Source organism: Lates calcarifer, linkage group LG15 (assembly GCF_001640805.2).
Source record: "Lates calcarifer isolate ASB-BC8 linkage group LG15, TLL_Latcal_v3, whole genome shotgun sequence".
NCBI classification, from domain to species: domain Eukaryota; kingdom Metazoa; phylum Chordata; class Actinopteri; family Centropomidae; genus Lates; species Lates calcarifer.
The window spans coordinates 277,546-290,348 of record NC_066847.1 but is presented as its reverse complement, the minus strand read 5'-3'; the positions used below and the strand labels follow the sequence as shown (position 1 = coordinate 290,348).

The 12,803-nt window shown below is 45.0% G+C and overlaps 1 protein-coding gene across 1 annotated transcript; it reads left to right on the top strand.

Moving 5' to 3' along the window:
• The first annotated feature begins 740 nt into the window (after positions 1-740).
• hjv (hemojuvelin BMP co-receptor) lies at positions 741-6,331 on the top strand. The gene is given in 6 exon segments (XM_051076414.1): positions 741-992; positions 2,802-2,921; positions 3,412-3,542; positions 3,761-3,830; positions 3,832-4,303; positions 4,823-6,331. Coding segments are annotated over 4 exon segments (1,263 nt in total). The 5' UTR covers positions 741-992; positions 2,802-2,921; positions 3,412-3,454; the 3' UTR covers positions 5,456-6,331.
• Positions 6,332-12,803: the final 6,472 nt, after the last annotated feature.

Below are 12,803 nucleotides of genomic sequence, written 5' to 3'. Positions count from 1 at the left end.
GAAAGGGGCCAACAACTTAACCTGCTGCACTCCCGTCTGCACACGCTCAGTCCGTCTTCAAACTCTCACAGCTTTATTTAAACCTGTCTGACAAACAGAGGAGACCGAGGTCGAGACCTTCAGGTAAAAACCTAGTTTTACCTGAGACAGTGACAGTTAAACAGAGCGAGTGCTGCCCCCTGCTGTCGGTCTGATGCTACTGCAGCCCCGCCTGTTGAGGGTGATTATTCCCTGAGTTTTGTCTCAGGCTTCAGGCTCCCACTTCCTGACCTTATTGGCACCTGCAGACAAAACACAGGGCTTTTAATTTATGTTTATGTTTTTTAATCTTTTAATCTGTTGACTGTTGTGTAGCACTTGGAGCCCTCAAATGTAAAGTGCTTTATAAATAAAACAAATTATTATTATTATTATTATTATTATTATTATTATTATTATCTCTGGAATAAAACTTTAATCTGACTTCCTGAAGAAAAACAAATTCATCATTTCAGGAAAATAAACCTTCTCTTGTGATTTGATGCTTTAAAAATAAAACAGCTGTCAGATAAATGTGGTTCAACAGATTTAATTCAAACTGAAGTTTCTGCCTCAGTTTAATGAAGCAACAGCAGGTTTCAAATAGACGACGACTTAAAAATAAACTGCTGCTGCTGCAGAGAATGTGTGTGTGTGTGTGTGTGTGTATGTGTGTATGTGTATGTGTGTATGTGTGTGTGTGTATGTGTATGTGTATGTGTGTGTGTGAGGACAGTTGTCGTGCAGCAGGTGCTGGTTGTTCGTGATTTATTTAGAAACAACTGAAGCTCCCAGTCAGCTGTGAACGCACCACGAGGCAAAGACCAGAACCCAGAGTGGGGACACTTCAGACCTGGAGAGTCCTGGACAGTCCTGGAGAGTCCTGCAGGTTTTGGAGTCTCTTGGTGATTTCCTGTGGGACAGATTGAGGACCTGGACTGAGGACCTGGACTCTGACACTGAACCAGCTGGAGGTAAGGGACTGCTGTGGTTCTCAGTGACCTGGTTCTACAGGTTCTGGTTGACTGAAGTTACAATCAGAATCAGCAGAATTTGGAGTTTGGTCTGAAACAGATGAAAATATCTGAACTGAATGAGGTCAGTCTCAGAGTCTGAGTCAGATCCAGATCCTGAAACACAGACGTTCTGTTTCACTCATGCTTTATTTATTACTGAAGAACTGAAGAAGAAGAAGATCCACGAGGTTCAGGGTTTTTAATGTTTGTGTTTACAGAAGGTTTTTTATAAAACATGTTCATAGATCAGAGGCTGCTGTGCTGTAATTAAACAGAATTCATTCAGTCACTGAACCATTATGAACGTGTGAATCAAAACATGAAGGATCTGGTTCTTAACGATCTGTGATGCCCTGAACTCAGACAGAGCTGGAGCTAACAGTTTCCTCCTGTCTCCAGTCTTTGTGCTAAGCTAAGCTAACAGTTTCCCCTGTCTCCAGTCTTTGTGCTAGCTAACAGTTTCCCCTGTCTCCAGTCTTTGTGCTAAGCTAAGCTAACTACAGCCTGGTGTAGCAGCACAGACACTTCTTAGATTTTATAAACATGCATTAAAAAAAAGAATTTATCTGTGTGTTGATGTTGGTTGTGTAGTTGTTGTTGTATGTGTGTATGTGTGTGTTGATGTGTGTGTGTGTGTGTGTGTGTGTGTGTGTGTGACCAGCTGCAGTTTAAATTTAGACTCCAACACAAACACTGACCCCCCCCACCCCACCCCCACCTGTTACAGAAAAGTAAAGGTCAGCTGACACACACACACGCATCTGTTCATCCATCCATTAACTCAATCACTCATTCATTCATTCATTCATTCATTCATTCATTTATTTAAGGAACAGTTCGCCATCCTCTAACTCACTCAGCCCACCCCACCACCACCCCCCACCCCCACACACACACACACCCCCACCCCCCCACCCCACCCCTCCTAATATTCTGAGCCGTTCTGTGTGTGAAAATGAAAACACATTAGAAACACCTCTGTATCTACTGGACCCCCCCGACCCCCCAGGAAGAATTGATCCTGCTGTGGAGACAGATTCACACTGTGACTTTCAGTGACGTGCCCCCCCCCCCCCCCCTGTTTGTTCAGGGGAGAGTCCATGTTAGTGAACTCTGACAGACTCTGATCCTCTCTGGTCTCTGACTCTGAGGACACGACGACAGACACGAGTCCGAGATGTTTGAGGACCCAGACCTGGTTCTGAAGGTTCTGGACAGTTCAGTCCTGTGGGTCTGACTCTGCAGGTAGGCCGGTTCATTAGTTTGTGTTCAGAGACCTCCTGTCCTCTTCCTATTGAATCAAACTTTATTATAAACACAGACACAGACACAGAGAGCAGCGACGAACAGATACTGAGATTAAACAACCAGATAAAGAGAACAGAGACGGAGCTGGAGCTAGGCTAACAGTTTCCACCTGCTCCCAGTCTTTGTGCTAAGCTAACAGTTTCCACCTGCTCCCAGTCTTTGTGCTAAGCTAAGCTAACAGTTTCCCCAACACCCAAATGACAAAAACACTGTTGCTAATCATTTAGATTGTTATTATGATTATTGTTGTTTCAGTACTGTGTGTTGTTGTTGTTGTTGTTGTTGTGTGTCCATGTTGTGTCTGTGCTGTGAACCAGGATCTGAGTTTCATGGTGTAACTGGGTTTTCAGGGTTCAGGTAAATCTCCATGGTAACTGATGCTGAACACCTGCTCCAGGTGAACTATGATAAAGATCAATAGATAAAGTTATAGATCAGTGATTGGTTTTTCTGTTCCAGTATTTCAGAGTCTCAGTTAAAGGGAAGAAGGAGTCCCTCAGGTGTCAGGTCATGTGACAGGTCAGGTCATGTGTTGTCTGGTTGGTCCTGAGGCAGTGGAGGATCTCTGCTAACAGACAGGTGAGACACAAACATCTGACCTCAGACCAGGTCCACTCAGAGTCTGTCTCAGAGTCGGTCCACAGTCCAACACCTGAACCACCTGAACCAGTCTGATGTGTTAAACACACGGTCTGTTTATAAACGAACGAACGTCTCTGTGGTTTAATCCACAGTCAGCAGAGCGGACACATTTCAGTTTGTTAATCATCAGTCACATGACTGAGTGAGTCACATGACCACAGAGTCTCCATGACTGTGACTCTGAATGGGGGGGGGGGTGTTACAGTCAGTAATGATCAGGTTTATAGAGAACAGTGATGATCACAGTCAGACTCAGAACTAATGGACTCTGAGATTCTAATCACATCAGTCTGTCATTGATCTGTACTGAGAAACACAGGGGGGGGGGGGGGGAGTAATCAGATACTTTACTGCAGTAAAAGTACCACACAGTAGTAGTAGGCAGTATTCCAGCAGCTGAGGTGTTTCAGTGTCTGGTCTCTGTCAGGTGGTGCTGGTCTCTGTGATCCTGTCCTGGGTTCAGTCTGCTGATGGCCGCCATCGCACAACACACAGCGTTACCATGGAAACGCTGCATCCACCTGACTCTGCTGCTAGTCCTGCTGAGTTTACCTGAAGGTACACGCACACACACACACACACACACACATACACATCAAATCCACATGGAGCTTGAACTCAGGTGACAGGTGATTGGCTGTGACCGAGGACCAGGAGAACCCAGGTCCAGGTGAAGGTGTTAAAGGATGTAGCACTGACTCTTTCACAATAAAAGCCTCCTGCCTGTGGAGCCTTCTGATTGGTCCACAGACTGAACACTTCCTGTCTGTCTGCAGCTGGAGCTTCCTGTCGTATCCTGAGGTGTAACTCTGACTTTGTGGCTGCGACGTTGGACCTGGGCAGCAGCAGCAGCGAGGGGAGGAGGAGGAGGAGGACCAGGTGGAGCGGCTCTCAGCAGGGAGGCAGTGAACGCCGGATACTGCAGCGCCCTGCGCTCCTACGCCATGTGCACAAAGCGGATGGCGCGGGCGTGTCGCGGCGACCTGGCGTACCACTCGGCGGTTCAGGGCATCGAGGACCTGCTGATCCAGCACCGTTGCCCCCGGGCAGGGCCCACGGCCCAGCCCCGCCCCGTCCCTCAGGGCACGCTGTCGGGGGACGCCTGCGTCTACGAGAGCAGCTTCGTCGGCAGGGAGGGCCGCGCGGCGGAGTACCTGCACTGCGGCGTGTTCGGGGACCCGCACGTCCGAACCTTCAACGACGACTTCCACACCTGCGCCGTGCAGGGGGCGTGGCCTCTCATCGACAACGAGTACCTGTACATACAGGCCACCAGCTCGCCGAGCAGGGGGGGGACACACGGCACCGTCCTCAGCAAGGTGAGTCACCTGGACCGAGTTCTGAGGAAGCTGAGGTCACAGAGGAACCGACCAATCACTGAGCTGCTCTGACTCAGGGGTTTTCCTGTGGTCAAACTGTGACTCTCATCCTCCACAGAGGAACTCACTCTGTCAGCTGACGCCTGCCTGAATAAACTTCAACTGTCAGTCGACACAAGTCACTCGTTAGCAACCGCCTTTTTTAAGACACGTAAAAGCTTCAAACATCAGGAGTGGGGGATTTACTGACCCATTTTATGTTGGAGAATAAAACCTGAAAATGTCTTGAGCTTGTGTTAAAACCACAGACCTTATTTCAGACATTTAACCAGAAACACACTGACAACAGGAAGAGCTAACATGCTAACATGCTAACTGACTTATTCCTACAGAAGTTGTTTCAGGTCACTTTTCATACGGAGCAGAGCCGCACTCCTGGATCAGAACCAGACTCAGGGTGGTCGGCCATCTGCCTCAGCCGGTGGGTTGATACACTAACTGACTGTCGTGTCTCCACAGATCACCATCATCTTTAAGAACATGCGTCAGTGCATCGATCAGCAGCTGTACCAGGCCGAGCTCGATAACGTTCCCGCTGCCTTCACTGACGGCTCCGTGTCGAGCGGGGAGCGGCGAGGTCACCGCAGCCTGATGGTCCGGACTCAGAGTCCCGGCCGGCACGCTGAGATCCGGGCGGCTCACATCGGAACGCTGCTGGTGGTGCGTCAGAGCGGCCGGTCTCTCGGCCTGTCGGTGCGGTCGCCGCGCAGCGTGGTGGAGGCCTTCGGCCCGGAGCAGGACCTGCAGCTGTGCGTGTGGGGCTGCCCCCCCTCCCAGAGACTCAACACGCTCCGCCCCCTGCCACCGGACTCCTCGCTGTCCGCCACCATCAGTGCCCACGCCCACTGCGCCGCGCTGCTTCCTGCCCGGGACATCTACCACCAGGCCTGCGTGTTCGACCTGATCACCAGCGGAGACCTGAACTCAAGCTCGGCCGCCGTCGGCGCGCTGCAGGACGCACGCAACATGATCCCTGAGCGGGAGAGAGTCCACCTGCTGCTGGTCGCCTCCGCCAAGCGTCGCCGAGCACGACCGCACCTGACGCTGCTGCTGCTGCTGCTCGGCATGCTGGGAACTCAGACCACAGCCTGAGGCGGCAGGAAGTCACTGATGACATCACTGATGACATCACTCCACACAGACCAGAGGACTGAGGAGGACAGGAGACACACCTGAGGTCATGTGACGCAGCAGGTGATGTGGACTGACCCGGTCTCTGTGGACCAGGTTCTGGATCAGCTGCTGTAAACTGGTTTCACAGAAACAGAAAGACCTGAGTTTGATCTTGATTCTGGTTCTTCAGCAGAGTCAGTTTAAAGTAGAGTCTCGTGTTTTTACCTGAATCAGGTTCTCAGGTGTTTTCAGTCTGAGGTGAACAAACTCTGATCAGAGACTCAGACAAACGGTAAGAAATTACAGTCAATTCTCCAGAGATCGCAGCTCCGCTCTGCTCTGACACAGAGGAGCTATTTACTGTTTAGCTACAGAGCTAACGTTACCTGGCTAACGTTACCTGGCTAACGTTAGCTTAAATCACTGGTGTCCAAAACAGCATCATAATGTATCAAGCATTCACTGAACCAACACTGACAGTAACGTTAGTTAATGTTACAGAACAAGGAGGTGGTTCTGGTCTGAGTATTTTAGTCTGGACCACAGCTGGGTCAGTCGGCCATCGCTCCGTCAAAATGATTCCACTCGAACAGTTTCTATTAGAAGAGAGTTTCTGTTTCCTGCTCAGGTGTTCTGCTGAGAACCACCTCCCCATCACAGGAACCACTAAAGCAGAAAGTACCAGAGATGTGGTGACTTAAAAACCAGCTGACGACACTGTCAGCAGCCCGGCAGGAGAGACGCTCCACACTGCAGCACCTGTTCATTGATCAATGCTGCACCGACTACAAACATCTTTGTCCCGATCAATCATTTAGGGAAAATAAAGTCCAGGGTCTCTGGGTTTGTTCTTGATTTTTACATAGTTTATTTTGTTCCCCTGTTAAAGGTCCTTGTATAGAACATAAACCCAGTGTTTTATATCAAAATGTTCAGAACAGTCTCAACTTTATCTGCTGTTTGTACCAAGACAATGTACAAAGACATAATTTGGTCCAGATGCTGAAAATCTGATGTCCAGTTTTCAGTGAAAACTCACCTTTACTGATGTGGATGGTTTGTTTTGCTCAGCCTCACAGAAGTCGTGAAATATCTGAATACAATAGCAGATAATGTCTGACATGAAATGTTGTGATGTGGGTTTTTGAGCAGAGGAGTTGTGTTGTTGACCAAATAACAGCTTCATCTGCACCAGTGTTAGTCAGGAACGATGTATCAGACTTATTTACAGTAAAACTATCAGGTGTAGTTAGTCACCTCCATCCCTGGAAGTAGACAGAGCCGAGAGATGCAGGTAAATCATGGGGGACTAATGACAGGAAGCGGGGGGGGCACCTACTGCTGATTTATGTGTGAGTGGAAACCATGGTGACGGAAAAAGCGTCCAGGTGTTTAAACTTTGTTTAACCTGAGAAGTTTGCTGTCTGCTGCCAACAGTCTAAGTCAGAGATGCTGCAACATGCTCCAACTGTTTTATCTGGAAACCACAGTGCCTCAGGTGACAGCAATCGTCGTGTTTTCAGCTCCAATGAATTCAGTCACTGAAATACGACCACAAGGAGGTTTTAGTTTATCTTATTTGAGCTGAAGTAACTCATTTTTTGAAAGTATTTTTTTCACAGGAGAGTGAGAGAGACAGGAAACAGGGAGAGAGTGGGGGAATGACATGCAGTAAAGGTCTGGCTGGATCGGGAGTCGAACCGGGGTCCGCCTGCTCAGACCACATGGTAGCACCCTAACCATTCGGCTATGAGGAACATTTTTTAAGCTTTAAATCAACCTGATGTTTGTTATTTGACCCTAAAATCTCAGCAGCAGAATCACTGTGATTTTATCAAACTGCAGTTTTTCTGACAGATACTGTGACTCTGGGTCGTCTGTGGTCTCCGTCTGTCCGTCTGTGATGTTACAGAGACTCACAGACGTCTGTAGCAACTTTTCTCTCTCTGAACATAGCGAGTTGTCGACCTGCCTCCTCTGAGGCAGCGGACATTTTCCTCACCACAAACTTCCTTCCAGGTGTTTTTTGTTAGTCAGCAGCTGGAATCAGACCCAGAGAGTTCAGAGTGATGCTGAACTGTAGGTCAGTTAAAAAGATTTAAACGTCATTAAAAACCAGCGTTCATCTCTGATATCCAGGAAACTGACACAGATATCAAGAGTTAGACACAGTTTGGTGTTTGTTACAGCCACAGTACTTCCTGCTGCAGAAGGAGAGGGGGATCATGGGTAATATATATACTGTGGCTGCAGGGGGCGCTGCTGCTCAGAGAAGATACTGAGTGTTGCTTTAAATTAGAGAAGGATTTGAACTTGAATCTTTCTGCACAGATTCAGGCTGAGAGTTCAGCAGCTTTTACAAGCAGTGGAATAAATGATCCTTTGAATGCATCTGTATGAATGAGTGCAGCAGGTCGTGTTGTTACTGGCTCCAACACACACACACACACACACACACACTGTGAGTGTGATGCAACTCAGTCAAACTTCCAGTGAAGAGTCAAGTTATGACACAACTTCACTCTGATTTAATGTTTCCTCTCCTGCGGCGACAAGAAACCTTTCCCTCTCTGAACACAAACACCAGCAGCCAATCAATCAGTCAGCCAATCAATCAGACACTCAATCAATCAGCTAATTAATACACAGAGGTTTGTGCTGCAGGATACATAACTGATCTTTAGTCACATTAATTCAAAGAGTCTGGTGCAGTGAACTGTTGTTAGATAAACTGGTGAGCTGACGTCAGTGACTGAATCTGCTGCTTATTCTGCAGGAAAATCAGGAACAACTCAAACTCCAATGTGTTGAAAGAGCAGTTTGAAATTTCCACTCACTTTTACAGTGAAATTTAAAAACTGATTCATCCTCCTCTGATCGTCCTCTGTGGTTCATGGTCGACACTTTAAACCAGAATCATTATGTCTGTGGAGTCACTGACACAAATAATGCAATGTGCTGTTTATGTTCACGCGATAAAGGGTTGAATGACAGCGACAGTGTGACTGCACTCTCCACCAAGACACCAGGGGGCGTAGTAGAATATATAACAATTATATATCATGCAAACTACGTCTGAGAGAGAACGCTAATATCTCAGTCTTAAGTCTGAAGTCACAACAGATAAAAATACTGTAAGGTGATAAGTTGCAATTTTTAAACTAATGAAGAAAAATAAAATGTTAGCCAGCTAACCTAGCTAACGTTAGCACCTGCTGCTAAAAGCAGGTACCTCTGATACCAGCTCTGGGTTTCACAGGGTGTTTCTTGCTATGAGCCACATCTTCATGTTTCAGTTGTCAGTTCTTTTCTGTGCTTTTATCAGGGATACCTGCTAACGTTAGCCAGCTAACCTAGCTAACAGTTAGCAGCTGCTGGTGTCAAACTTTATTTTTCTTCATTAGTTTAAAAATTGTAACTTATCAACTTATCAAAGTATTTTCATATGTCGTGACGTCAGACTTAACACTGAGATATTTACGTTCTCTCACAGACATAGTTTGTATGATATTCTACTGCGCCCCCTGGTGTCTTGGTGGAGAAGAGCAGCTTCAGGCATCAGCTAACATTATGTTCATAATGTGCAAGTGTACAATTGTTAAGCCCAAACAGTGCAAACAGCTTAAAAAACAAACATGTTTGAGATCAGACTGAATATTTGAATCGTCAGTGAAGGTCATTAATCTTCAGTCTTTAAGTCATTCAGGTTTGTTCAGGGTCACAGGTCTCACACAGACTGTGCACCTGTTAGGCTTTGATTTATTTATTACTCTGATCCCTAATGTAATTTCATCAGTTACAGTTACTTTAATGACTCCCACAAAGTTCAGATTATAACCTCGCAAACTTTATTTATAACGTCAGATCAGATCTAAAGAGGTCTCTACTGTGCAGATATCAGATCATTATTTCACAGAGAAAGGAGAGGAGATAAGGAAAGGATGAAGGAGGGAAGGAAAGAAAAGGAGGAGTCATCTGATATTAGCATTTGACCCAGATCATCTGAGACTGACGGAAACAACCCAGCATCTTCAGTTTAACTGCACAGTCTGAAAACATGGATCTAAATGAGTCTGACTGTAACTGAGTGACTGATCCACTGATCCCATCAGTCAGTGAATCACAGCAGAGTTAAACAGAAATCTGACGACAGGAATAGGAGGAGGAGGAGTGAGCTGATCACCCACTCAGTCCTCTGAAACCTGAACGTCTCCTTCCAAAACTTGTTTTAATCTGCACAGGTGAGTCCAGGTAAAGAGCATGAGGCAACACACAGGTTGCAGAGACTGGACCTCCCCGACCCCCCAGGTTCAGCAGCAGGTAACAGCTCAGTGACTCAGTGATGAAACATGGAGTTAAACAGAAATCTGAATAATGAGAGGAAAAAGACGATGAAGGTGTGCTTTTCCTGTCATGTGATGAAACGTGCGGCGTACACACCTTCAGAGTGACTGAGTCAACGGTTCTGGAAACTGAATCTGCAGAAGAACTGATGTCAAACATTCACAGAAATACGACACGGCGGATTTTCTCAGAATGAACCAAGGAGGATAAATATCAGCATCTGCAGCATCAAGGCTGCACATCACAACCTCCACAGGACCAGAGTCCAGACCAGGACTGTCAGACCACATTAGACCAGGATCATCAGAACTGCTTCATCCCTCCATCAGAGGACAACCAGTGAGTTTTTACCTTCTTGTTCAGCTGCAGATTCTCAGATTTTGTTTTTCTTTTTTTAATTGTTGCTGCTTCAAATAAATATTCAGACTTTTATTCAGAAAAATCATTTACATTTAAATAACAAATAGATTTATTAGATTAGATATTTTCTAATAATTCTCACAACAAACAAAGTAAAACTCAGTTTGTTGTGTTTGTTACTTACACTTGTTTTTTATTCAGCTTTAAAATTGGAGTCTGAATACTTTATTAATCCCTCACAGGAAACTCTTGTGTTGCAGTTCTCCACCTCACTTATTCTGATAAAATAAGAATAACAACAAAAATAATAAAAATAATAATGATATTATTAAAATTTTAAATACATTTTCTCTGCATTTTTTCCCAACAATATTTAAAAAATATATTTTTCAACCCAGTAAACAGCCTCCAACTGATTATAACCAAAAACAGAAAACACACATTTGCATAAAATAAAGAAAATTATAAATTAAAAGTCAATCAAATCATAAATCACAGATCAGTGATCCAGGTTCTAGTGTCAAGGAAGAAAACAATGTCAAACATCATCAGTTCTTCTTCCAAGAACATGACAACCATTAATTTATGACTAATATTTTCCTCGCACAGGATAAGACAGGATTTTATTGTTTGGGATCAGTACAAGAACTAAACCAGGTCTTTGAACAGTAAGCAGTTTATGTCACTGTCTGAACATGGCTGCACACAAACTAAACAGCAACAACAAACTAATGTTACTGAGCAGAAAAAAACAAGTTTCATCCAGAAACTCTCAGGTTTGTTAATCTGATCTCAGCTGTGTCGACAGAGACTGATGTCATCTTGATTTTACACATGAATTTGGTGCATTGTTATTCTGTTAAAACTACACTGCACAAGCAGGTTTCTGAGTAACACTGAACTGTAGATCAGGTCATTAAAAACCAGCGTTCATCTCTGATATCCAGCCAGGAAACTGATGGAAATATGAAGAATTCTGAATGGAGTTTGGTGTGTTAGTTCCTGCTCCAGAAGCTTCTCAGTAAATAGATAAATGTTGTTGTGTTAAATTAAAAAATGAGAGTTAGTTGTTGGGGGGTGGTTTCTTGTTGCAGTGCATTGTGGGTACCTGTTCCTCCTGTTCCTGGGGTTGTGGGCAGAGCTTGCCGCAGGCAGAGCGTTATTGACGGCTGCTCCGAGCTCAGACCCTGAGGTGCAGAGTATCATCGAGGACCTGCAGGTGGCGCTGCAGAACTACAGCAGTGTCCTGAAGGAGACGGTGAGACACCACACTCTGCACCAGACTCCATTAAAAAAAAAGTGATTTTAAAGATAAAACATGATCAGAGATTTCTGGACAAACAGTTTAATATTTTACTGAATCTTTGTGTCTTTGTTTGTGGTGCAGAACTCCCTGAAGGATCTGCCAGTCCAACCCTGCACAGAGACCACTGCTCACCTTGGACAGGTGGGTCTCATACACTGACATCTACACCTGAGAATTAAGGAACATCTGATGGGTCTGAAGTGCCGCTAATGCCCCCTACAGGCTGCAGTGGTCACTACACTGCACCAACAGCAGAACTGAAAATGTCGTTTTTGTCCTCGCCGCTTCTAGAAAATGAGAAACATGATGTTAAATCGTTTGTTCCAACAGAAAACGTCAGACTGACTTTTTCATGGAGGTCATGCACTGATGTGGGGAAGAGGTGGAATTAGTTAAATATCGGGGCTAACTAGCTTACTGCTACTTCCACCAACTTACCGGAAGTTCAGCCATCATCATTTCTACAGCAGCGCCGCCAAGAGGCCGATACAAAAAACATAGTTCTAAAAATTGGAAAAACAAGCAACATTAAATAAATGATTAAAACCTCATAGTGAATATGTCTTATACATTTTCGAACCTGAATCAACACTTTTCTCTCTCAGCTTTGTTTTTGAAGAATAAATAAAAACCTGTTGAGGTGTTGAAGTTGAACTTTGAGCTGAGTTTAGGTTTAAATCAAGTGTTTTTTCCATGTGGTTTGGTGCAGAGCTCCATGCTGGCAAACAAACTGTCTCGGTACCAGGTCTGTGCTGAGCAACTCGGGTCCTTCTGTCCTGATGTCAGTGCCCTGTGTCGAGTCGTCATGTTGAACCAGGACCTGCTGCAACACCTGGTCAGTATCTGAGAGTCGGGTCTCACCTGGACATCAGAGAGGTTAAGAGGTTACTGCTGAAAGACAGAGAGAAAGACAGAAAAGAAAGAAAGAAAGATTTAGAAAGAAAGAAAAAGAGAAAAAGAAAGAGAGGAGGAAATAAAGAAAAGACAGAATTAGAGCAAGAAAGAATTAAAGATAAATAGAAAAACAAAAAAGAAAAACAAAAAGAGGAAGATAGAGAAAAGAAAGAATTAAAGAGAGAAATAGAAATAGATAAAGATTAAAAAAAAGAGAGAAAGAAACAAGACAGACAAAAAAAAGAAAGAAAGAAAGAAGGGAAAGAGGATGGAAGAAATGAAGGAGAAGGAAGGCAAAAGGGTAAAGGGGGTGAAGAAAGACAGAGTAAAGAGATGGAGAAAACAGAAGAAGGAAGAAAAGAAGGAAAACAAAAGAGAAAAGAAAGAGAAGTCTTTTTAACATCATGTAAACCGGGATCCTTC